At 38.9% G+C, this 27,024-nt stretch overlaps 1 protein-coding gene across 2 annotated transcripts; it reads left to right on the top strand.

Annotated features, from left to right (window-relative positions):
- The first annotated feature begins 171 nt into the window (after positions 1–171).
- Positions 172–27,024, top strand: ZNF512 (zinc finger protein 512). 2 transcript variants are annotated; one of them, XM_054568592.1, is made up of 14 exons: positions 172–278; positions 801–859; positions 11,532–11,713; positions 12,376–12,471; positions 12,767–12,850; positions 13,515–13,639; positions 14,118–14,204; positions 14,611–14,709; positions 15,300–15,467; positions 18,507–18,701; positions 21,940–22,041; positions 23,354–23,416; positions 24,538–24,636; positions 25,354–27,024. In XM_054568592.1, exons 1-14 carry the CDS (start codon positions 249–251, stop codon positions 25,663–25,665), a joined length of 1,701 nt encoding a protein of 566 aa, XP_054424567.1. In that variant the 5' UTR covers positions 172–248; the 3' UTR covers positions 25,666–27,024. The 2 variants fall into 2 exon arrangements, with proteins under 2 accessions (XP_054424567.1, XP_054424562.1); XM_054568587.1 differs by having other exon boundaries at positions 11,529–11,713.

Below are 27,024 nucleotides of genomic sequence, written 5' to 3'. Positions count from 1 at the left end.
CCACCCCCAGTTTGCAGACCTTGGGTCCCACAACCTAATCGGGGCGCGGGGTCTCAGAGGAATCGGAGGGTGGCTCGTCACGTGACCCACTCCGCCTGCAGCCCCCTCCAAAGCCGCTAGGCGGAAGTAGACGTTCAGAACGGGGTTGGGCGGCACGGACTCCACATCCGGGAGAGGAGAGGAGAGCGGAAGTGGCGTTGGTCTGGCCGGAGCCCTTGGGTGAATTTGTTAGGCGTGGAGAGGGAGTGATGTCTTCCAGACTCGGTGCAGTACCCGCCGTGAGTTTCTCGGTTTGACCGTTATGCTTCAGAGGTAGCGCTGTCGAGCCTGCAACACGCGGTCCTCGCTTTTGTCCCAAGCTCACAATTGGTTTTATCAGAGCCCATCGTAGGCCCCACCCTTCTAGGTCAGATCTACCTGTCCCCCTCTTTTCCCCTCACTTTTCGCTGTCTGTTCCCCACCTCCTTGGACTCAGTTCGTCGCTAGATTGCCATTAATTTCTATTCTTTTTATATATACAGGGCCTCCCATATCCGTTGTCCTCTTCTTTTCTCCTCCCTTTGGAGCCTCTATCCAGACAGGGCTTTAAGAATGGGGGAGATGAAGGCTCTGCTGTTGTCACCTTCCGTGACTCTGTAGGAAGATAGGACCACACACTTTTCCTTAGAAGGTCCTGCCTCCTTCCAGTTTGAGGTGGTTGCCCCGGGAGAGCTTTATTTCTTCTGGGCACAGGGGGATTGTCTCTTTGTGGTCAAGGTTCAGAGGTCTCTAGCATTCACTCATGTGCTTGCGTTTGCTAGACTCCGGGACCCACATCCTTTAAGCAGCAGAGGAGCGCGAGGATCGTGGGAGCTAAGAAGTAAGTGAGGTTTTCTGAGGTCCATTTTTATAACTTGTGTCGCCAGCGCTGTCCATTCGAAGTATCTGTGATGATAAAAATTTTCTGTTTCCGCACTGTCCAATACTGTCGCTACTAGCCACTTATGGCTTTTGAGCCCTTGAAATGTGGCTAGTATGAGAAACTGACTTTTAAATTGTATTTAATTTTAATTCACTTAAATTTAAATAGCCACCTGTAGCTAACGTCTACCTTACTGGACAGTACGGGGCTAAACCTAGAGGAAAAACTTAGCTTGAAAAAAAAAAAGAGAAGAAGAAAAGTATGAATTATAATAAAAATGGAATGTATGACTCGGTGTAGCTTTGCATTTATGTACTCATGGATGCATTGATGAACATGGAAAGGACTGATAAAAATGACCATAAGAAATCCTTGTATTTTCAAACTACTTGGCTTCCAGACTTGTGTATTATTTTGTATATTGAATGTGCTAAGCTTTTCCATGCTTGTTAAGACAAAAAAGATTGTTGTTAACTAGGTACTCATGGGAAGGGATTAATTTATTCAGATAACATTTACTAAATATCTGCTGTGTTCCACCTGTGTAGTAGCTTAGATATACAGACATGAAAAACACAGAACTAGCAGTCTAAATGGGGGAGATGGACAAGCAGATCAACACAATACAGTGTAATTCAATATTTTTAAACAGGAATTTAATATAGCCTTTGGGAAAAGGGAGTGACAGTTTAGAAGGGAAGGGTTGCCAGAGTGAGACTTGAAAGCTAAGGAATAATGCAGTTAGCCAAAAGGGAAAAACTTTTTTCAGAAGAGAGAACAGGAGGTGAACAGGTAAATAATTTAATGAGATACCAAGTGAGTAGTTGTTAAAAAATATAAAGGTTCATCGGCCCTCATTTATTAATCTAAATCAGAATCATTGGGGTTAGGGCATTGGTATTTGTATTTTTAACTGGCTCCCTAGGAGATTGTGAAATCTGAGAACCATTGGTGAGAATTGAGACTGGAAGTGAGTGGAGGATGAAACCATGGAGAACATCAGCATTTAAGGATTGGGTAGAATAAAAGTTTGCAAATGATACTGAGATGAACTAAAATACTTTGCTGGTGAAATCTAAATATTTATGCCTAGAGAATGAACTAGGGGTTCTTAAAAATTCTTGCTATGTCAGAAAGCAGCTGGAAATAAGGTTAAACTTTTCATCTTTGCCATCAGAAGCAGAGATTGAAAAGTAGTGGCACAGACAATGAATTATAAAGTCACTATAATTATTATAGTCATTGTTTGAACCAAAAGCTTTTTTTTTTTTTTTTTTGGTCATATTTATGGAAAGGGAAGTTTGAGGTTAATCTGGTTCTTAAATAATGAAATGCTCTGATTTAATAGGTAGTATAAGTATAAAATACTTAAGAAATGTTTTTGTTGGGTCCTTTAAAAATAAAAGACAGAGACCTGGAGGGATTTCCAAACCATGTTGACTTAATACCCAAGATATTAATCATGCTGATCATATAAACTATTGATTTTTTTTTTTACTATGCTCCTGCTTATTCACGAGAGGGGGTATGGCTCTATCGGAGCCCTACACTGACAGTTAAGAAATTTCTATGAGGACAATTTCCTGAGAGGAGTCACATGGGACTTGACTCTTAATGGCCTGTGGATACTATCAAGTCTTTCTAAGTAAAGATTGTTCCGACTGTTTGGGATGTTAGGTTTTGGCCCTAGAGGATGGCCAATTCCCATGTAAAAAAATTTTTAATACTTTTATTGAGGTGTAAGTGAAGTACAAAAGATGGTATTTAAAGTATGCAGTATTATCAGCTTTGACATATGGTAGTACCTGTGAAACTGTCAACACAATCAAGATAATATTTCAATCTCTCAAAGGTTTTTTCATGTCCCTTTGTGATCTGTTCTTCCTTCAACTGTCCTCAGAGACCACTGACCTGTTTTTATGTCACTGTACAGTGGTTTGCATAGTCTAGGATTTGAAATAAATGAAATTATGTAGTATGTTGTCTTTTTGCATGATTTCTTTCACTCAGAATAATGATTTTGAGTGAAATTGTTTTTTTTACTGAATAAAATTTCATTATGGATATATCATAATTTGTCTAGCCACTACCTTGATGAATATTTGGGTTATTTTCAAGTTGGGGGTATTACAATAAAGCTGCTATGAACATTCATGTACTACAAGTCTCTCTGTGGAGAAATATTTTTATTTTGCTTGAAAAATATTCAAGATGGTATTTATTTACTAAGATGGAATTTAGCATTTAAGATGGTTGGGTCATATGTCAGGAGTGTGTTTATAAGACATTGCTTGTTTTCCAAAATGGTGGTGGTATTTTATGTTCCTGTCAGTAGTGTATAAGAGTAAGTCTTTAATTTTAACTAATTTAAAGGGTGTGTAGTGGTGTTTTGGGGGTTTTTCTAAAATAATTTTTTATTCTGTGTATTTTTAGTTTCAGGTATATAACATAGTGCTTAAACATTTATATAATTTATGAAGTCATAACCCTGATAAATCTAGTACCCATCTGACACCATACCTAGTACTACAATATCATTGACTGTATTCCCTATGCTGTACTTTACATTCCCATGACTATTTTTTAACTAAACATTTGTAGCTCTTAATCCTTTCTCCTTTTTCACCATCTTCCCAACCCCCTCCCATCTGGCAACCATCAAAATATGTTCTGTATCTATGAGTTCTCTTGTTTATTTTGTTTTTTAGATTCCATATATAAGTGAAATCATATGGTATTTGTCTTGCTCTGTCTGACTTATGTCACTTAGCATAATTTCTAGGTCCATTCATGTTGTTGGGGATGGCAAGATTTCTTTCTTTTTTTAAATTGCTTTTAGAGTGAGAGGAAGAGAAAGAAAGGGAGGGAGGGAGAGATAGAGAGGGTGGGGGTTTGTCGTTCCACTTATTAGCACATTCATTGGTTGATTCTTATATGTGCCCTGACTAGGGATCAGGGATTGAACGTTCAACCTCGGCGTATCAAGACGATGCTCTAGACAACTGAGCTACCTGGCCAGGACTGAATTGTAGCATTAAAAAAAATACACACACACGCGCGTGCGTGCACACACACACACACATATATATACTGAATACAATCCCTTCGTCTGATATATGTTTCCTTTTTTATTTTTAAACCCTCATCTGAGGATATGTTTACAAGGAGGAAGGGAGAGAGCGAGAGGGGGGAAAAAATCCATGCAAGAGAGAAACAATGATTGGTTGCCTCCTGTAGGCTTCCTATCTGGGGATCAAACCCGAAACCTTGTGATGTACTGGACAACGCTCCAACCAACTGAGCAATCTGGCCAGGGCTGATACATGTTTCCTGAATACTACCTTCCAGTTCATAATTTGCATTTCATTTGCTTCATTGTGTCTTTTGAAGAGCAAAGGTTTTAAACTTTAAACTTTAAAGGTTTTAAAAATGATAAAAATGTTATTTTTTCTTTGTTTCATGCTTTTTGTATTCTATTTAAGAAAACTTTGCCATTCCTAAATGATTTTCTACTGTTTTCCTCTAGAAGTGTTACAGCTTTTCCGTTTAGGCCTGTGACTCATTTAGAGTTACTTTTTTTTAAAAAAAGATTTTATTTATTTATTTTTAGAGAGAGAGGAAGGGAGAAACAGAGGGAAACATCAATGTGTGGTTGCCTCTCGTGCTCCCCCTACTGGGGACCTGGCCCGCAACCCAGGCATGTGCCCTGACTTGGAATCAAAGCAGTGACCCTTTGGTTTGCAGGCCAGCACTCAATACACTGAGCCACACCAGCCAGGGCTAATTTTTTTTTTAATCTTCAACTGAGGATAAAGTTAATTTTTGTGTGTGGTGTGTCTTAAGGGTCAGTGTTAATTTCATTTGTATATCCAATTGACTTCTTTTCCCTATTCTGTTGATTTTTGACAAAGGTCAAAACTTGTGTGTGTGTGTGTGTGTGTGTGTGTGTGTGTGTGTGTGTGTTTCTGAACTCTCCTTACTCTGTTCCATTGATGCATATAATGCATATATCAGTCTTTTTGCCAAAATGAAAGTGTCTTGATACTGTAGCATTAGAATAAGTCTTAAAATTAGATAGGGTAAGTCATCTAACTTTGCTGTTCCTTTTCAAAATTGTCTTGGCTATTTTAGATTATATGAATTGTAGAATCAGTCAACATCTAAAAAACATGCTGTAGTATTGATTGGTATTACTTTGAACGTGTAGGTCAATTTGAGGAGAACTGCCATTTTAACAAAATTGAGTTTTCTGATTTATGAGCATGCTATATTTTCCCATTTATTTAGATCTTTAATGTCTCTCACCAGCGTATTGTAGTTTTCATTGTAAAAGTCTTGAATATTTTTTGTTAGAATTGTTCTTAGGTATTTTACGTGTTTTTTTTTGTTGGTTTGTTATTGTAATTGTATTATTTTTATAAATTCATTTGTTAGTTGCTTGTTGATATTATCTAAGAATACAATTAATTTTTGTGTGTTAACCTTGTATCCTACCACTTGCTAAATTTATTTTTAGTTCTAGTGATTGTTTTGTATAGTGCCTGGAATTTTCTTTGTAATCAAACATCTCATCTACAAGTAAGGGACAGTTTTACTTTTCTTTTTTTGATCCTCATACCGCCCCCCCACCCTTTATAAAAGCCTTATTGCAATGGCATTTAACCATGGCACCTTCTGGGCCTGGAGTTTTCTTTTTGAGAGGTTTTGATAACAAATTCAATTTCTTTAATAGATATAGAGCTTTTCAGATTTTCTCTTTCTTATGTCAGTTTTGGTAAGTTATGGTTTTCAAGAAATTTGTTCTTCTTGTCAATTTATTGGCATAAATTTTTCAAATTACTATCTTATTGTTTTAATGTCTGTATGAGCTGTGCTAATGACCCCTCTTTCATTCCTGACATTTGTTTTTATGGTATCTTTTCTTTTTTTATCAGTTTAGCTATAGGGTTGTCAATTTTGTTGTCTTTTCAGAGAACCGGATTTCCTCTATTGTCTGTTTTATGATTGGTGAATTTCTCCTCTTTATTATGTTTTTGTTTCTATTTACTTTGCTCTTCTGCTTAAGGTTTTTTAAGAGGAAATCTTAAGTCACTAGTTTTCTAATATAAGCATTTAGATCTTTTCTAATATGTAAGTTTCCTTCTAAGTACTGCTGTAGTTGTACTCCACAAGTTTTGATATGTGCATTTTTGTGTTAATCACTTCAAAATATTTACAAATTTCCCTTGTGATTTCATTTTTGACCCATGAATTATTTAGAAGTGGAACATTTAATTTCCAGATTCTTCTTTTTTTTAACTTTAGATATCTTACTATTCTTGATTTTTAACTTAATTCTGGTGTGGTCAGAGAATACATGTGTAATTCTCATTTTTTTAAGTTTGAAGTTTATGGCCCAGCTTATGGTCTGTCTTGGTGAATGCACAATGTGCACTTGACATGAATGTATATCCTGTGATTGTTGAATATAGTGTTCCATAAATGTCAACATGAACAAGGTGGCTAATAGTGCAGTTCAAGTCTCCTATGTCTTCCCTGAATTTTTGTGTAGTTCTATCAGTTGCTGGGGGGGGGGGGGTCTTAAAATTTTCTGCCAAAAGTGAAGAGTTGTCTATTTTTCCTTTTAATTCTATCAGTTTTGCTTTGTGTACTTTGAGGTTCTATTATAGACACATACAACGGGTAATTATGTCTTCCTGATGATGTTACTTTTATCATTTTGAAGTGTCCCTTTTTATCTCTGGCAATATTCTTTGTCTTGAAGTCTAGTTCATCTGTTACTAAAATAGCCAGTTCAGTCTTCTTGTGTTTGCTGATTGCATCGTAGAATTGTTTCATCCATTTACTTCCAGTCTATATATGTCTTTATATTTAAAATGTGCACCTTGTAAGCATCATATTCTAGGGTATTGCTTTTTTATTTACTCTGTCAGTCTGATTTTTAACTGGAGAGTTTAGACCGTAAGCATTTAAATTATAGTTGGATTTGGGTCTCCCATTTTATTATCTGTTCTTTGTACCCCGCTTTTTGTTCTTCTATACCTTCTTTTTTGAATATTTAGTATCCCATTTTATCTGTTTGATTTTTGTCTTTCTCCCTTTTGATAGTGGTTGCTTTAGGAATTACAATATACCTACCTATCCTTCCACTGTCTTCTTAGAGTTAACATCCCACTACTTTGCCTAAATGTAGAAACCTCACAACCGTATAGATTCCTTTAACCCCTGCCTGACCATTAAGTTATAGCCATCATATATATTATAGTTATGTACAAGGTCCGTTTAGAAGGTGTCCAGCCATGTAATATGAAAAATAGACACATTTACTGAAGAAGATACAAAATACAAGAAACATTGTACATAGGACAAAGACGCCTCAGTCCCCTTCAGAGTAGGCACCTTGGGAACTCACACAGTTTTCCCAGTTGCCACCAATTGCCTCATTATATTTTCCTGAATCTCACTGATGGTCATAAAACTCTTCGCTTTCAAAGGTGACTTTAGTTTTGGGAAAAGCCAGACGTTGCAGGGTGCCAAATCTGGGCTGTAGCAGGGTTGAATCACCTGGGTGATACGATGTTTTGCCAACAAACTGCACGAAATGTGATGCATGAGCAGGTACAATTGTAGTGATGAAGCTGCCAGCCACCAGTTGCCCATAGCTGTGGCTTTCTGAATCATCCTGATGGTTTCCTTGGAGGAACGTTCAAGCTTAACACAAAATTCGATGCAGATTTGTTGCTCTACTCACTCTGTCATTTTGAATGTGATGGCCACACAGTACACATGCTCATTCGGTGGCATTTGCCACCCCCACTGGTGAGTACAATGAAGTCATCATTGTTCTTGCATTCACATTCTAGTTTATTCTCCTTGGCTGCCAGGTTACATTGATGTTGTGCAAACCGTTCTTGTTATATTAACAATGGCTGTACTTTTTCTGGACAGACTTCGTTATTTATTGAGAACCTACCGAGAAGATGTTAAAATTTTTATGTGTTTGGGGGTGTGTGTGTGTGTGTGTGTGTGTGTGTGTGTGTTTACCCAATACCATTTCTGTTCCTTTCTTTATTCTCATACTCTCTCTCTGGTATCATTTTCTTTTAGTTGGAATAATTTTCTGTAACATTTCTCATAAAGCAGCCCTGTTGACAAATTTTCTTAGTTTTTCTGTATTTGAAGAAATATTTCTAAAGGATATTTTCACAGAACCTTTTCTGTCAGGATTTAAAAGATGTTGTTGCATTGTCTTCTGTCCTCTATGGTTTCTGTTGAGAAATCCGTGATAATTTGAATTGTTGTTGCCTGTATATGTCATTTTTTTTTTAGCTGCTTTCTAGATTTTCTTTTAATCTTTGGTTTTGAACAGTTTTATTAAGATGTGTCTAAGTGTGTTTTTGTTTATTTTTCTTTGTATGTACTAGATTACCAGTTTTTTTATAAAAGATTGTAACTCAGGAATAGCCAGGTAGAAGAGATGCATAAGGCAAGGTGTGTGGGAAAGTCATGCTCTCTCAGTGCTCCACCCTCCCCAGATCTCCAGGTGTTCAACCACTGAAAGCTCTAGTTTTTTCTTTGAGTTTATCCTTTTGAGTGCTTTTTGAGCTCCTTGAATCTAAACTCATTAAGTTTGGGGGATTTCCCATCATCATTTTTTTCAATGTATTTTTCTGCCTTGGTCTCTTTTTCTTCTCTTTCTGGGATTACAGCTACCCTTAAGTTAGACCTTTAGATATTGTCCCACAGATTTTGGGGCTCATTTGACTGTTTTTCAGTCTTTTTTAGTCATTCATATTAGATCATTTCTCTTGATCTATCATCAAGTTCACAGACTCTTTCTTCTGGCATCTCCATTCTATTAGTGAGCCCATCCAGTGAGTTTTCATTTGGTCTTTTTTATAGTTTCTAATTTTTGCTGAAAATGCCTGCCTTTCTCTTTACTTCAAATGTGTTTTCCTTTATTTCATGGAGCATAGTTATAATAGCTGCTTGTGAAGTCTATGTCAACTCCAATATCTAGATTATCTTGGAGGTAACATTTCTTAATCATCTGTTTCTCTGAGAATTGCTCCCATTTTCTTGGTTCTTTGTGTATTGCATAATTTTGGAATTTATTCTCAAGATTTTGATTGTTATATATGTAAACCCTGGTCTTTAAGAATCTTCTGGGAAGTGTTAATGTTTTTATTTTAACAGGTAACCTGTTTAAGCTCAGACAGTAAATTCTGTTTTGCCTTCTGAGGGCACTGGTTCTATATCAGTTTGAGTCTTTGCCATGATGGTTTAGGCCTGATACACAAGTAGCTCATGGGTTAGTCTGAGATTTTTTATCTGGTGTTTCAAATCCTGTTTTACTCTCAAAGCTTTTGCTACATTGGATTGGGTCTGTCACACACTAGTAGCTCAGGGGTTAGTCTGATACTTGTGCATTTGTTCAAATCTTATTTCACTTTTCAAAGCCTTTTTGCTAAAGCTGGTTTGGGTTTGCTCCATGCATACGTAACTCAGGCTAAGCTGTGACTTGTGTGGATTCAGACACAAAATTATAGGATCTCTTCTTTGCCTATCTCTTCTTCACTATTCCCCTCTACTCTCTAGTCTATAGGGATTGCTCTTCCTGGGTTCTCTGGCCAGAAAGGTGTAGATTCTATTGGAATTTAGGCTCCCCATGCTGCTCTGCAGGTGGGGTCCACCCTTGTTGCAAAGCCACATATAAAGGGGGGAAAACTGGGAAACACAACCCTATGTGGGTCACTGCTAGGTTTTTTATTTTTTAAGATCTTATTTATTTATTTATTTATTTTAGAGAAGGGAAGGAGAAACAGAGGGAGAGAATTATCCATGTGCAAGAGATACATTAGTTGGTTGCCTCTCACACACCCCCAACCAGGGGGCCTGGCCTGCACCTTAGTCATGTGGCTTGACCAGCAACTGAACCAGTGACCTGTCAGTTCACAGGCTGGCATTCAATCCACTGAGCCACACCAGCCAGGGTACTTCTCCCAGTTTTGACTCTTCTTCGCAATCTACCTGATTTTGTTTACTTCTCAGAGTTCAGAGGTTTTGGCTGTCATCAACAGAGGCGGTGGGCTTATGCCACCATGCCAGAACCAGGGGGTTGTTGTATTGAATTTGTCATGTTGGCCCTCATGTGCAGAGAGCTATCATTCTTCCCTTCTCATAGCATAGTGACATATGCATAACATACAGTCCCTGTTATTTTTTTCTCATCCCCATTTCTATGCCCTTCCTCCCACAGAGAGCCATTGTTAACAAGTTTGATATTTACCCTTCAATACAGGGGTGGGCAAAAGTAATACAGTTGTGAGTGGATGAAACACAGAGTTTATTCTTGTATGATTTATTAATTATTATTTTCCATAAAACTGTAAACCTACTTTTGCCTATCCTTATATTTATGAATTCTTATAAAATAGCTAGTGCTATTTACATGTGTATTTGTTTTTAATTTACTGAATTGACATTGTACTATAGATCTTGTTCTGTTTCTCTTTTCAGTCAATAGTATGCTTTTTAGTTATGTTCCTGTCTCTGTGTAGAAATGGTTTATTGCTTCTAACAACTACCTAGTATTCCGTAGTAGGCGTCTGTCACATTTTACTTACGTAGTTTCCTAAGAGTAGTCACCTGAATTTCTTCCAACTCTCTTCTCCTAAAACTTCTTTGTGTAATTTTTATCAATTTTACCTCTAAGGTGTTATCTTGAGTCTATCTGGTTATCTTTTCTACAAAATCTTAGGTCTAGACCTCATCATCTCCTATCCAAACAGTTGCAACAAGCTGCAAACACTTCATTTACTTTTCCTCCGTGTATCATCTTCCATTCAGCCTCCAGAGTGACCTTTCTAAACCATAAATCTAAAGTGGCCTCTCACTTTGGCAACTGTTGCTCTACCACATCCTGAGCCACCTAGAAGATGTTTTGTAGTTACTCAGTAATGTTTATTAATGACATACTGATTAGTCTTGGGTTTGGGAATTTGTATAACAACTGTATACCAGATTTCTCCGGCCAGCTTAATTTAGACAAGATAGCACCCTTCCTTTAGCTATGGGAGCTAAGTATCATGTTGCCTAAGTAAGACAGGGAGGCTCTGACATCAGGGTTTAGGGAAAAGGCTAAGGGAGAAGGAACATGGATCAGACTAGGGCCTACAAACTGTTGTTTTCCTTCTTTATTCTCAGGGATATTTCTTAGTTACTGTCCCTCTGTCAGAGAAATGGGGAGATCTGGACATCCATAGTTATAGATCTAGGCGATCAACTGGCCACAGGACACCCTATCACTTAGACTACTTCCTTTTCTTGGATGAACCTAGGAAGGAATGCCTACTTGGGTTGTAGAGTATTCATTATGTGAACAGCTTACTCTTTCTGATTATAATGAAGTCTAATGTTAGTAGTATGTGTTGTATTAAATCAACCATTGTAATTGTTTGAAAATTAAAATCTAAATTCTGTTTTTATTATCAAACTTCTTTGTTTTTGCAAAGGTAAGCAAATTGGTTATCTTCTTATGATATAAAGTAATTAATAGGAACTTTATTTCACACCTTCCTTTGTGGCATTTATCTTTGTGTCACATATCTTTGTGTCATATTAATAGCAGGACCAAGTGCTCCATAAAGGATAACAGTTTCCAGTACACTATTCCTCACGATGATTCCTTAAGCGGCTCATCATCTGCCTCTTCATGTGAACCAGTAAGTGATTTTCCAGCATCCTTTCGAAAATCTACCTCCTGGATGAAGATGAGAAGGATCAAGCCAGCTACTACTCCCCATGTTGAAGGTATCGTTCTCAATATTTTATTCGAAAGACAGAGTACTCTCTAAAGTTACATTTTAAGGTAGCTGTTGCAAGTGGCTCTTTAAGTATTAAGTACCACAGATGTGTTTCTCATTAGTGATTAATCTTTTTAAGCTGTTAGGCTATCGCATACTGGTAGCCTTGTGAATGGTCCCTCTATTTTAGAGTGAAATTCTGCTGATCTTACTCCTTTAGGTTCTATCAGCCTTTCCTCTTCATGATTTGATTCCTCTTGTTCTGATTTGGTCCTCTGTTGAGGGTTTAGCGGCTGGTGTAAGGATTATTTTGGGTAAAATTTCCCTGGTGGTCATAGTCTCAAAGGTCCTTAGGAGCCTCTGTTTTGAACAATTCTGCTTCAGTGTTAGCCTCAAGCCAAAGTGAAACAAAGCGCACTCTTTTCTTCTTCACGGGCAACTGCGGACCTCTTGTGGTGGAGACCACTGCAAAGGGAAAAGTGGAGGTTGAGCCAGAAAATGAAAAGTTATACCAAGTTCCCTAACAATGTCACAAACACCTCTGTGGGGCCTCTGCTTGCTGATGATCTTTCCCTTTGATGGTCTTGTGAGGGGTGTTTTGGAGGCAGTCCCGGATGTGTATTTATATACCATACTTAGGTTTTTTCCTGTTTTTGTCTGGTATTTCAGGATCAGGTGGAGTATCAACCAAAGGAAAAAGGAAACCCAGGCAGGAAGAAGATGAAGATTATCGAGAATTTCCTCAGAAGAAGCATAAGCTTTATGGTAAGGGAGGAACTTTGCTAACTCTTTTCTCCCCGGGTGCCTGGGCCTTATTATTTGAGGGAGAGAGATCTTAGGGTTTGGCCCTTGAAGCACTTTTGAACCCTTTGGATTTTTTTGGCAAGGCATGGCCTCCATTCTGCCTCATTTTACTCTTTCCTTCTATCGTGATTTAAGAGAGTCAGCTGGTTAAGGGGCCGGGACATAGGGTGATGAGAAGAGGAGGGAAGATATTTTGGTACTAGAGAGGGCTTAGCAAAGGCAAAATGTTGGGCTTCAAGTTTTTGTCTTGTGTCAGGGAGGAAGCAACGGCCTAAAACTCAGCCTGCTCCCAAATCCCAGGCTCGTCGTGTTCGGAAGGAGCCACCAGCCTATGCAGCAGGTACGCTTTCTGTTGGAAGCTTTGTGGGATCTAGTTCTCTTATTCTGATTTCTGTTGTTGTTGCTGGTAAAGGAATGCTGTACAAAAGCATTTCTCTAAAGAGACAGTTATTAACAGCATTGGGTCAGAGGTCACATAGACCCTTGATCAAGTTTTGGGTCTTCATTAATTTTCTCACCTGCCTCAGTTTATTTAATTTCTGCAAGCTTCAGTTTCCCTGTCTCTAACTTGGGATAATAAAGGCAGTCAGAATTGTGAAGATTAAATGGGATAAAAAACATTTAACAAAGTCTCAGCCGCACAGGAAACACTCAGCAAACTGGCTGTTACATATCAGCATTCCATTATCATACGCTGCTGTGAAAAATGTTGCCCATTGTCAGCTATACCTCAGTCAAGCTGGGGGAAAAAATGTTGCCTAGTTCCTTAAGTCACTGGGATCTGCATGTTTCTCAGGTGGTTTTTATCATGGGGAATTGAGTAGAAGTTGTAGAAACGCCTCACTGTGTGAAAAAAATTATTTCTAGAAGTTATACACAGCAGGAATCTCTTACCCCCAGAGGCGAAAAACCATTTTATGATACTTTTCCTAAGTTCTGGAATTGTGCTTTTTGTTTCTGGAGAATACTACAGGTTATGTCATGTTCTTTTCTCTTCTTTGTAGGCAGTTTAGAGGAGCAATGGTACTTAGAAATTGTGGATAAAGGCAGTGTCTCCTGTCCTACCTGTCAGGCAGTGGGGAGGAAGACCATAGAGGGCTTAAAGAGACACATGGAAAACTGCAAACAGGTTAGACATGTTCTGGCACTGTGTTGGGTATGCTCATTACTATGGCGAAGAGGCGACATTGTTGTGTCATAGGGAAAACATAGGCTTTGGAATGCGACAGCCTTGGGTTTGAATCTCTGCTCGGTCACTCACTAGTTGTTTCATTTAGCTATTTGTATGTGAGCCTCGGTTTCCTCATTTATAAAATAGAGGTAAAATAATTACTACTTTAGGTAGTCCATAACAGGATAAGAAATAATACATGCTGAATGACAAATATTGGCACTCAGTAAATGGTCGTTTCTACTTTTTAAAAAATGAATTGCCTTTACTTCTTTGCCCTTGAGGATGTGAAACTGAGCTTGTGGGATTTTCAGATTCATTGCCTATTGAGTTTGGGAAATAAAGGCTATCCAGAAACGAGCATATGAATAGGACTTTGTGATCTTCCATTTCTGTGTCCAATAGTCTGGCACTGAGCAGTGTTTTTTCACTGTAGGAAATGTTTACTTGCCATCATTGTGGGAAACAACTTCGTTCACTGGCAGGGATGAAGTATCACGTCATGGCAAATCATAATAGTTTGGTAAGAGTGTCGTCTGTCCTCTGTGAGCCTATGGGGTGTTCGGCTCCCTTAGATGAGTACAGGTAACTCAGTGGAGACGGCTAAGGCTTTGGGACTTCACAGGGGTGTAAGTAAGAAAACCCTTCTAATAGAAGACTTTTGTACAACGAAACCCTTGCAGTGGATGCATAGGTGTTTGTGTGTTTAGGTCAGTCCCAAAGGTTCATATCCTGGGAGGAAAAGACTTAGAGCTCTAATTTCCATTATCTTTACTTCCTTGTCTGTCTAGGAGATGGGAAAGGCCAGGAGTCAGATAACTTAGGCTTCATGGGCATGAGCTTAGGTGCTTGCTAGTCGTTGATTCTTCTATAATGTTTTTTTCTGTATCTGTCTTTTCCATGAATTATCTGCTTCTCTTTTTTTCTAGCCCATTTTGAAGACCGGAGATGAAATAGATGAGCCAAGCGAGAGGGAACGGCTCCGAACAGTTCTAAAGAGACTGGGAAAGCTCAGGTGCATGCGTGAGGTGAGAGACCAAGGACAGCAACTCCATCTGTCTGGAGTCTTAGATCCCTGTCTTTCTGTTCTCTTCCGTTTGTCCTCCCCCTCCCTTGGAGACCTGGTTCTGTATCATCTTCCAACATAAGAGTGGCTCCTGCTTTTCCAGGTCTCCTGAACTCATTAATAGGTCTTTATTTTCTTTCTTGTCCCCCAGTTTTTTTCTCCCCTTATCCTTTGTTTGAAGGGGTTTCCTTACCAGCCTTTCTTTGGTGTGATGAAAAGTATCCAAGTAACCTCATTGTGAGGAGCTTTGATATTGCTGGGCATTTGATTTTGGGGTGGAATTGGATCACAGACTAAGGAGGACGCTCTGACACAGAAGAGGTGCAGAGCTCCATTTCATTGAATGTTGACTGAACATTGAACATGATGCTTGGTGGTAGACAGGAAAGCCACTGGGCCGAGGACAGAAGGGGTTGTGCAATGGGAAGTGTTGGAGAGGGTCTAGTGATATCAGAGGGTCTGTTTGTGTGGAATGCCTTGTGGCTGTTTAGAAATGTAGAGATCACGTCAAAAGATCTAAGATTATAGTTTAGGTCTCTCTCCTGTGTTCAGAGTTGCTCCAGTAGCTTCACCAGCATCATGGGATATCTCTATCATGTCAGAAAATGTGGCAAAGGGGCTGCAGAGCTGGAGAAGATGACCCTGAAGTGTCACCACTGTGAAAAGCCATATAGATCGAAGGCTGGGCTGGCGTATCACCTGAGGTCAGAGCATGGGCCTGTGAGTACTGATTACTTTCCAGACCCTGTTGGGATGCACCTGTGATAACTGCTTACCCCTGCACCTTGCCATGCGTTGTTGGTTCCTCATTTGTATCGCCATTTAATCTTTGAATGCTTTTGTTCTCTTACTTGCTCTTCCTTTATCCTCTTATTTCTGCCTTTTGAATTTCAATTTTTTTGTCATGACTTTTTTCCTGATTACATTTCTGTACTCTCCCCACCTCATTTATTTTAAAGTTTCTAGATATAACTTATATGTGGTAACTAATATTCACCCTTTCTGGTGTAGAGTTATAAAACTTTTGACAATTGTACACTGTAATGCAACCATCACCATAAACAATATATTGAACAATTTGAGAACCCTCCTCAAATTCCTTTGGATCCCTTTGTTGTCAGCTCTTCTCACTATTCCCGACCCCTAGCAACCACTGATTTATTTTCTGTGTTTATAGTTTTGCCATTTGTCTGTCTGTCTGCCTATGTATCTATCTATCTGTCTCTCTTTACAGTTTTGCCATTTATTTGTTCACCACCTGAGGATATGTTTATAGATTTTAGAGAGAAAGGAAGGGAGGGAGAGGAGAGAAGGGGTTGGGGAGAGAGAGAGAGAAAGAGAGAAACATTGATTGCTTGCCTCCTGTACACGCCTCCAACTGGAGGTGGAACCTACAGCCTAAGTATGTGTCCTGACCAGGGATTGAACCTGCAACCTTTTGGTATACAGGATGCTGCTCCAACCAACGGAGCCACCTGGCCAGGGCTAGTTTTGCCTTTTTTAGAATGTCATATAAATGGAATCATACAGTATGTAAACTTTTGAGTCTGGCTTCTTTCACTTAGCATAATGCATTCATGTGTTGGCATGTATCATTAGTTTATACCATTTAATTTCTCTCTAAGATTCCCTTACATGAATGTCTCACAATTTATCCATTTACCTATTGAAGAACATTTGGTCATTTCCATTTTGGGGCAATTATGAATGAAGATGATACAATTCACTTAAAAGTTTTTATATGAAAATAAATTTTAATTTCTCTTGGGTAAATACTTAGGAGTGGGATTGCTAGGTCATATGATAAACTTGTTTAACTTTATAAGAAACTGTCAAACTGTTTTCCAAGTGGCTATGCCATTTTGTCTTCTCACCAGCAAAAGATGAGAATTCCAGTCGTTTTGCATTCTTCTCAGCATTTGCTATTGTCAGTTTCATTTAATTCATTCTGCTAGGTATGTAGTGGTATTTTACTGTGGTTTAAATTAAAATTTTTTTTTTTAAAATTTATTGATTTGAGAGAGAGAGAGAGAGAGAGAGGGAGAAAGAGAGAACTATCAATTTGGTATTCCACTTATTCATGCATTCAGTGGTGGTTTCTTGTATGAGCCCTGACCAGAGATCAAACCTGCAACCTTGGCGTATCAGGATGATGCTCTCCCTAACCAACTGAGCTACCCAGACAGGGCTGCTACTGTGGTTTAAATGTGCATTTCCCTCATGATTAGTGATATTAACCATCTTTTTTGTGCTTATTATCAGTGCCAGTCTTTACTGAAGTGTCTTCATTTGTGAAGTGTCTATTAAATCATTTGTTCATTTTACTATGGAATTTTTGTTGTCTTACTCTTAAGCTTTGAATATATTCAGTTTTTTGTTGTTTTTTTTTTTTATGTATTCTGGACACAAGTCCTTTATCAGATATGTTTTGTAAATATTTCCTTCCAGTCTATACCCTGTCTTTTCATTTTTATAGTGTTTTTCGAAGAGCAGATTTCTTAATTTTGATAAAGTTCACTTTATATATTTTTTCTTTTATTTAATGCTCTTATTGTATCTAAGATATTTTTGCCCAACCCATTGTATAATTTCCTATTGTTGCTGTAAAAAAAGAAAATCACAAAACTATTGGCTTAAACACCACAATTTTATTATCTCATAGTTCATTAGGCCAGAAGTCCAGGTAAGAATGGTTCAGCTGGCTCCCTGCATAGAGCCTCACCAGGCTGGAACCAAAATTTCACTAGAGCCATTCCTTTCTGGAGGTTTGAGGGGAGAATCTGCTTCTAGGCTCCTTAAAATTGTTCAAGAATTCAGCCCTGGCTGGTGCGGCTCAGTGGACTGAGTGCTGGCCTGCAAAATGAAAGATTGCATGTTTGTTTCCCAGTCAGGGCACATGCCTGGGTTGTGGGCCAGGTCCCCAGTAGAGGGCTGTGAGAAACAACTGATTGATATATCTCTCGCACATTGTTATTTCTCTCCCTCTCTTCCCCCCTCTCTAAAAATACATAAATAAAATCTTAAAAAAAAGATTGTTCAGAAATTCAGTTCCATGCAATTCCTTGCTTGCTGTATAGGCCAGGAGTTGTTCTCAGCCTCTAAAGGCCACCTCCATTCCCTGGCTCACAGTCCACTTTGTCTTCAAGTCAGCAGTATTGAATCTGTCTCATTCTTTGAATCTCTGCTGTCCCTTCTTCTGTCATATCTCTCTTCCTTAAAGTCAACTGATTATGGACTTTAATTAGATCTACAGAATATCTTTGCATCAGCACCTAGATTAGTGTTTGAATAATCGATGACTGTAGCCTAGCCAAGTTGACACATCAAAAAACCATCACACCGCTAACATGATGTTGTACAGTATGTTAATTGTAACTGGAAAATAAATTAAAAAATTATTCGTATACCCAGGATAACAAAAATTTTCTCCCTTGGTTTCTTTTAGAAGTTTTATTGCTCACATTTAGGGCTATTATCCATTTTGAGATTCTTTTTGTTTGTAGCATGGGGTGTGGGTTAAGATTCATTTCTTTGCATATGGATGTGTACTGACTTCAAAACACTTACTACAACAGGATAGATTTTATCCTGCTAATAATCTTACCAGTAAAATGTACGTTAAGATGGTGGAGCTTTATGATAGTGATTATTAGCAGGCTAATAGCTCTTTTGATATTTAGAGCATGAAGGACACCTTAATCACAGGCTTTGATGGAAGGCACTTCTCAGGCTTGCATTTGGCTGTGTTTCGTTTTTCAGATCTCCTTCTTTCCAGAGTCAGGACAGCCAGAGTGCTTAAAAGAGATGAACCTGGAGTCAAAGAGTGGGGGCCGAGTTCAGAGGCGTTCCGCCAAGATAGCCGTGTACCATCTGCAGGAGCTGGCCTCCGCTGAGCTGGCCAAGGAGTGGCCCAAGAGAAAGGTTCTCCAGGATCTGGTGCCTGATGATCGGAAGGTAAGGTAGAAACTTGTATTAATTTTGAGGGATTATGTCTAATACTGTGCTTATTACATACAGAAAAATAAATACACTTGAGTGAGTACATGATAAACAGAGTGAGTACATGATAAACAATATTTTGCTTGCTTATCCTTGGAGTTGGAGTACATCTGATCCAGCTCCAGGATTTAAATTCATGTCGGTCTTAGAAAGTCTGTTTCAGAAGCTCCTTTAAGGAGCCTCTTAATTTTGGACCACTTCCAGAGAGCACCTGAAGTCCCAAATTAGATTTTTGTTTAGTCTTCGCCTAGTATGTTTCCACTTTGTTAGTTTATATGTAGTAGTTTATATTTAGCTTAGATGCCAAATACTTGATTAGGGTGTGTTGTCCAGTATTTTTCCATGGCAAAATTACAATTTTACCCTTTGCAGTTAGCGAGTATTTTGTGAGAAGGTTGAGACTACATAACTAACCTGTGTTTTATCATACTTCTACCCACTTACTTTAGCATCCATTAGTGATTCATGCCTGCAGCATTTATTACTGCAGTTTTTGCTTAATGATAATTTTTTGTTTCTATCATTTCTTCTACAATTATTAATTGGAATTCTGTTGTGAGAAAGATCTATTCTTTTCTTTAGAATGGATTCATGGATATTTATTTTATCCTATCGCCTATGATCCAATGTGTTCGCTACTCAAATTGTCCCAGATTTGGGCATCAAGAGCCCTTCTTTCCTGCCTTCCTTCCTTCCTTCCTGCCTTCCTTCCTTCCTTCCTCTTTTTTCTTTTGTTTAAGATTTTATTTATTTATTTTTAGAGAGATGGGAGAAAGAGGGAGAGACACATCAATATCAACTGGTTGCCTCTCATACGCCCCCATCTGGGAACCTGGCCCACACCCCAGGCATGTGCCCTGACCAGGAATTGAATCAGTGACCTTCAGGTTTGCAGTCCACTGAGCCACACCAGCCAGAGCTCAAGTGCTCTTTCAAGTGAACCCCTGTATCTTTTTGACATCCCCTGTCACTTTTTTTAAACTCTTTTTTACTCTGGCACTGTGAAATTCTGTAGGCTCATCTTGTGTTTTCCCTGGCCTACCCTTGGAACCAATTATCTTTAAGGAATTTTGGTTCCTTTTATTGGAAAATATACTTAGAAACCAAGATTTGAGTGCTAGATGTATTCATTTTGGTTGGGATGTCATGCTTCTGGGCCCTCTTGGCGGGTAGAGCTAGGATACGTATGTATGTGTATTCATGGATACATACACACACATTTTGTATTTATTTTTATGTTTATCTGTGCAGGGTGGGCAAAGGTAGGTTTATAGTTGTGGGTATGCAAAACAGAGTATATTCTTGTATTACTTATTAATTATTTTGTTATTTGTGTTACAACTGTAAACCTGCTTTTGTCCACCCCATCTATATGTTTAAAGCCATGATACCATTAATCCCAGTCCAACATACAAGTTTCATTTTCACCTCCTCCTTTCTTTATTTTTAAGTCCTTTCTCCAGCAGTGAGAAACCTGACTTTTGTTGTCTACAATATATTTACTTTGCTCAATCCTAGTACAAATAATATAGTTTCAGAACTGTTAATCCATATGTCTTTAAAAAACAAATTTACTAACTGAAGAACAAAATATTTATGTATAGTTACTTTCATCTTTAGCCTCACAGCACACAAAGTACTGTTTTCTAGTTACTTAGGTTAGTTTTTGTCACCCATCCCCATCATTCCCTTTTCTCACTTGTAATAATTGGGTTTACATGTCACTCATTAATTTTGGGTTTCCCCTGTATCCTATTTAATTTAAACTGTTTGTTCATTTTGTGTTATGTGAAACATTACCGTAGTTCCAAAAGCCAGGCCTGTGCAGGCAGGTCTTCTCAGAGAAGCGCCGCTGCCCACCTTCCCAACTGTCCTGCTCTAAGTGCCCTTGTATTGCCACCCGTTTGGACCCCACTGTCCCCAAAGGTAACCAGACACGGTAGTTTTTGGTTTATGCTTCCTGTATTTTGATGGGATGGATGATCAGATACATGAATATTTTCCTACATTCCCTTCTTACTCTAGATATTTTAAAAAATTTTTGTTTTATTTCACTTAAAAATATATCCTGGGAATCACTCTGCATGTGTTCACTAAGGTTATCCTCACTTTTTTTTTATAGCTTCATAAGTATGATAGTTTATGGTATGAATAGTTTATATAAATATTCCCCTATCAGCACAAAAAGATTTTAAATGGACCCACACATACTAGCTGCAGAGGAGAGGAAATGCTTATAAGTAAAGCCAGCTCTGTGCTCTGATTTCTTTTTTAACTTTACCAGAGTTTCTTTAGTCTACCTTCCTCACTTCTGCCATTACCTTTGTGGGCTTTGGTTCTGTTTTTCTGTCTCAGAGGATCAGCTTCTTTTCAGATACTGCCATTTCTCAAACAGGAGGATTATTTACTCACCAGAAATACAACTATTACCCATGGTGGGCTTTGTAAAAACAGTACAGTGCTATCTCTTTTCTGGAGGTCATAGTTACAGTTGTAAGAAGAGACTAACTTATGTCAAAGCATGTGAAAGGGAGTGCTAGGAATAATTCTACTTTTGCAGTATAAACAAAGACTATGTGTTCTCTTCTCAGTTCTCTCACATCCTTGTTTTAAGTTGAACCTTAATTTTTTTTGTTAAAATTTCTAAAATAGCAAAAATTAACATATTGTTGAAGAAAATTGAGACATGGAGATAAGCAGAGTAAAAACACAGTAAACCCACTCAAAATTCTACCCCCCAGAGAAAAGTCCCATTAGTATTTATAGCCTTCTAGCCACTTACCCATCTACATGTATTTCTATTGAATATATATGTATATATATGTAGTTTGCATAATATATATACATACATATTCTATTTTTAGTGAACTTTTTGTTGTAGTCCCCTTTTTTGTAACAAATATTTTAACTGTATAGTGCTCTGTTACTAGCTTTTTTTTTCAACTGTAGATGAAGTATTATTCCTGAAAGTCTCCTGCCTTCTGTTAAAAAATCAAACTATTCTAAGACTAAACAATAGACAATTATAACTACCAGTTTCAGGAACTTAAAAGGGTCTTACATATTACAGTTTTTTGTATGTGAAAATATCCTTGTGGAACTTCAGAATTATATAACCTGAAGAGTTGGGTGTGAAACGTTTGGGGTATTTTGGAAGCTGGATTCTTCCAATAAAATCTTTCTTGTCTTGTAGTTAAAATATACTCGCCCTGGGCTGCCGACCTTCAGCCAGGAAGTACTGCATAAATGGAAGTCAGACATCAAGAAGTATCATCGCATTCAGTGTCCTAACCAGGTGGTTCTTTCTTATTCACTTATTCAGTAAATGTTTGTCAAGCATCTACCGCTGTTTCAGTTATTTATTCCTTTGTCACAAAGCACCCGGAACTTAGTAGCTTTTAAAACAGCAATTATTTTATTCACAATTCTGTAAATTTGTTAGGCTATACAGTGCACCAGCTGGCTGCGTTCAGCTGGAATGTCCAAGATGCACTAATTCAGCTGGAAGCTTGGCTTTCTATGTGGCCTCTTCCTCTAGCAGGGCCATTGGATTACCAGCAGAGAAACGGTGACTGACATTTCGGAGCGTATTCCAAGAACATGAAAGTGGAAGCCGAAGAACTCTTAAGGCCTAGTTTCAGAATTTGTTCAGCATCTTTCCGTGGCATTCTATTGTTTAAAGGAATCACAGGACCAACCCAGATTTAAGCAGAGGTTCAATAGACTCTTCTTGATGGAAAGAGTGGCAGAGAATTTCCAGCCATCTTTTTTTTAATATATATATTTTTAGAGAGATATATATTTTTAGAGAGAGAGAGAGAAGAAGGGAGAGAGAAGGAGGGAAAGAAACATCTATTTGTTGTTACATTTATATTTGCATTCATCGGTGGTTCCCTGTATGTGCCCTGACTGCAGATCAAACCTGCACCCCTGACATATCTGGACGCTGCACTAACCAACCGATCTACCTGGCCAGGGCTCTAGCCATCTTTAATCTAACCTAGCTGTATATGCAGTACTTTGGGGAGGAATAGATATACAAGAAATAGAAGACATATTTGTACTAAAGAAAGCAAATTTTTAACAACTCTAACCATGTACTTTGCTGTGTTTCTCTAAGTATAAAAAAAAGTGCTAGGAAAGGGAATATGTTAAGATTTTGAAAAAACTTGTTTACCTCTTTTTCTTTTACCTTTCTTTGGTTTTTCTTATTGCTTTTATGGCTTGCATGTGAATTCTTTTGTTTGGTTTGTGATATAGTTTTTTTTAAGATTTTATTTACTTTTTTTTTTAGAGAGAAGGGAAGGGAGAGAGGGAGAGAAACACCAATGTGTGAGAGATACGTTGATTGGTTGCCTCTCAAATGCTCCCAGCTGGGGACGTGGCCTGCAATCCAGTCATGTGTGTCCTGACTGGGAATTGAACTGGTGACCTTTTGGTTCACAGGCCAGCGCTCAATCCACTGAGCCACACCAGCCACGGTTGTTTGTGTTATAACTTATTGGACTTCTCAAATGTAGGGTTGGTCAATGTCAATGACCCAATTGTTGAGAGAAGGCTGCTCTTCTGTATAGTCTTCATGTTATTTTTTTCTTCTTATTTTTCAGGGTTGTGAGGCTGTCTACAGTAGTGTATCTGGCCTTAAAGCTCACCTGGGCTCTTGTACTTTGGTTTGTACCTTTCTGAACTATTATCTTAATATGACTTTTAAAATAGTCTGACATAGAAGAGACTTCAGTTTAGGTGAACAGCTAGTCGTCCTATTTTCTGTTATCTTCAGAGGCTGGTTTAGTTTTTGATGTCCCAAAGAATCTTGGTCTGTTACTGGGTGGGATGTCAGGGTATGTCCAAGATGCAGAAAAGGCCAACATAGCCTTAAGTCATGTCAAGTTAAGATTTTGGAGAAAAATGTGTTAGTTCTGAATCCCTACCAGTGATGTAACTTCTACCTGAGCTTCTCCTACCCTGGACCTGCTTTGTTTTCTGGGCCTTAAACTTTGTAGAACCAACTTACATGCACTTATCTGGATTGGTGAAGATCCTCTGAACAAGCCCATCTGAGCTAAGCTGGCCTCTGGGGATGGGAGGAGGGGTCCCTGGGTGTCGGGGAGAACAGCCATTCAGCTCACTGAATTTTTTCCATGTTGACCCACGTGCCCTACAACCCACCAGCCATGGGCATTGCTGCCACTTTCCAATCCCTTTCAGAAGTCTCTCCTCACCCAAAATGAGCACCATGGAAACCCGAAGCTTCAGGAGGGGAGACGAGTTTCATTTCAAGGCAACAAGAGGGTTGTAGGCATCCAAATTAGACCTGTCCAGGAATGCTTAGGAGTTTGTCATCTTGCTCTTAGTTTGAGTCCTTAAACTTTGTATTATGGGTGGTACTCTTCTAATTTTGGATTTCCAAGGTGCTCTTTGCAGCAATGGATTATAGTGGGAAGAACGGTACATTGGTGCTTCTTGTGAACTTCAGGTGTTTGATAATTTTAGGGGAGGAACCAGTGACGTGATAGAAACAAGGGAAGGTAGAAAAATGTGACATGTCACATAATAAAAGTAGGATTTTGGGTCGTGTTGAAGGGGGAAGGGTTTGGTATAGAATTGCATTAGGACAGATTTATAGTGATGATAGTCTGCCCCAGCTGTTTTTTCTGCATATATTGCTGTTTTGGATTTTCTTCTCACCTTTGATGAGATAGAATCCCTTCTTTTCATCAGTAACAATCCCTACACATGGCCCAGGTGTGTGTGCCTGAATTTATCAATAATTCTCTTTTCTTTAAAATAGGGAAACTTTGTGGCTGGAAAATACAAGTGTCTTCTATGCCAAAAAGAATTTGTATCAGAGAGTGGCGTCAAGTATCACATCAACTCTGTCCATGCTGAGGTGAGGATCCTGCTTCCCCACAGAGTTTTGGTAATTCTGTGGACCCCATACGCACACCACAGGAGAGGTGGGGCTTTGTGTCTGTTTTTATGGGTTAGGACTGTCAAGGAAAGTAAAGCGGTTACCAGAGACATTGGCGTTAAACCCAATTAGATCAGGCATGTGTGAACCAGGCTGAATTTACCCCTTTGGAATTCTTATTTCACAGCAATCTCTATACTTCTGTTTTTTAATATATAATGTTTTTGAGCTACCTGTTTTCAATGCTATTTAAAATACTGCATAGAAACAAGTATAAGGGACATTGAGACAGTTGGGGAAATTTGAATAATAACTAGCAAATAACAACAGTGTGTCCATGTTAATATTTCAAAATGTGATCATTGTAGGTAAGCAGGAGAAAACCTTTGTTCTTAGGCAGGGGCATGCTGAAGTATTTAGGGATGAAGTAGCATGATGTCTGCAATTAATGTGCAGATGGCTCAGCAAAAGGAAGGAAGGAAGGAAGGAAGGAAAAGGGAAGGAGAGAGATGAATAATGGTAAATCTATGTGTTCATTAAACTATGGTAACTTTTCTGAAGGTTTATAAATTTTCAAAGTTAAAAAATAAAGTCTGCGTTCTGCCCTAATCATGCCTTTTTAAATTCTCCGCACGCCCCTTCTTTGTACTTTCCACTGTGTTTTGACTGGATAGTATTTCTACTTTGCCTCTGTAGGACTGGTTTGTTGTCAACCCAACCACCACCAAAAGCTTTGAAAAGCTGATGAAGATAAAGCAGCGGCAGCAAGAGGAAGAAAAGCGGAGGCAGCAGCACAGGAGCAGAAGGTCCCTAAGAAGGCGGCAGCAGGCCGGCCTCGAGCTTCCGGAGGAGGCAGAGCCCAGTCCTAAAGGAGGGAAAGATCAGAGGAGGAGCAACGAGGAACTGCTAGTGTCGACCTCCTGTAAAGACCCAGAGCAGGAGCCAGTGCCAGCACAGTGCCAGAAAGTAAAGCCCCCAAAGACTAATCATAAACGAGGAAGGAAATAGGCAGGCAGGGTGAACGCGCTCCTAGGAGAGTGGATGCTAGAGTCACAGGGACCTGGGCTGGGAGGACTGAGCCATGGGCTGAACGAAGAGAAGTGTGCTCTTTCAGCTGTTCGTGTAAGGCTCTGACTTTCTACTCTTTCCTCCTGTGTAAATTTCACTGTTTTCCCTTCTTATTCACGTTGACAATCCCTCTCCCCCAACCCTTTTTGGTAGGTTTTCCTGCTATTCCTCTTTGGAGTCCATTGTTTTTTTCTTGTCTTGCCCACAGAGCTCCCTCCTAAGGCCAACTCCAGGCCCTGGTTGCCCTGTTCAAAACGAGAAAACTGGTTGTCCTTTCCTTCTTGGGATGTGGAATGTTCTTGGAAGCTCTATTGGTTTAGTAGTCCTCATCACCAAGTTTATGAAACAATTCCAAATTAATTTCTTAAAACGATACTGATTAATCATTTTGTATTTGTGGTATTACAAACCTAGAAGCTAGAAATGTTGTCACTCATGTATAAGGTTACCCTGTCTCTTTGGGAAACAACCTTTATGGAGGGTGTTTTTTCTCTCACAGTATGGTTTTAGGATTAAAAGAAAAAATGAGGTTAGGATGAAAAAAGATAGATCTTCTCTATACTAATTGTACTGGGAAATGCTATGTTTGTCCCAAGTAGCAGTGACAGACTAGACCCACAGGCATGAAAAGCTGCCTTGGGAGCAGTGTGTCCCCGAACATTAAAGTGGCTGGAAAGGAGAAAGTAGAAGAAGCAATAATTACTGCCTCAACGTTCCTTGGCCTTGGGGCCTCATCTGTTGTTAAAATCAGCACCCTCCTGAAGCTTGTTTTGCCCCCTCAGTTTTAAGAGTTGAGAAACACCAGATTGATTACCCCTGCTTTTTTTGATGCAGGATTCGTGTTCCCGGTAATGCCACTAAGATTGGTAGCCAGGGCACACATTCCATCTCTCCTGGACTTGACCTCACTTGTGAGTCTGTACCCTGCTGAGTCCTCATCCCTCCCTTTAGTCAACCTCTGTCTGAATTTTCTGAGAATATTGCTCTCTATCCTCTTTTATATGTGTCCTGTCGTCTTTAATCCTGAGACTTTGACACCAGATGTAGATATTTACCTGGAGTTGGAAAGAAAAATTCTTTTTCTGTACCTCATGCCTACCTGATAATGTCTAATGGGCTGTTAGATAATTGTTTTGAAACAAGTGAAGGACATGGTATATCCACTCTACATTTTCATTGGCAGTTGTGCATTTAGAGCCCTTTCAGTAGATGAGGATTGTCAGGGAGGAGAAATGAAGAAGCTATGTTAATTTCTGGTGAGTAAGACTTGGGAAATGTTTGGTAATGACAAAAGAAATA

This window comes from Pteronotus mesoamericanus, unplaced genomic scaffold (genome assembly GCF_021234165.1).
Source record: "Pteronotus mesoamericanus isolate MK-2021 breed Mesoamerican mustached bat unplaced genomic scaffold, CSHL_Meso_final contig_101, whole genome shotgun sequence".
NCBI classification, from domain to species: domain Eukaryota; kingdom Metazoa; phylum Chordata; class Mammalia; order Chiroptera; family Mormoopidae; genus Pteronotus; species Pteronotus mesoamericanus.
The sequence above is the reverse complement of the archived record's forward strand: the minus strand, read 5'-3'. Positions and strand labels throughout refer to the sequence as shown.

Excerpts from the sequence above, each read along its gene's own strand:
- ZNF512 (XM_054568587.1), top strand. The coding sequence starts at position 249 with ATGTCTTCCAGACTCGGTGCAGTACCCGCC. Across the intron at positions 15,468-18,506 it reads TGAGGTCAGAGCATGGGCCT|ATCTCCTTCTTTCCAGAGTC; the intron begins GTGAGTACTGAT and ends TTCGTTTTTCAG. Across the intron at positions 23,417-24,537 it reads ACCTGGGCTCTTGTACTTTG|GGAAACTTTGTGGCTGGAAA; the intron begins GTTTGTACCTTT and ends TCTTTAAAATAG.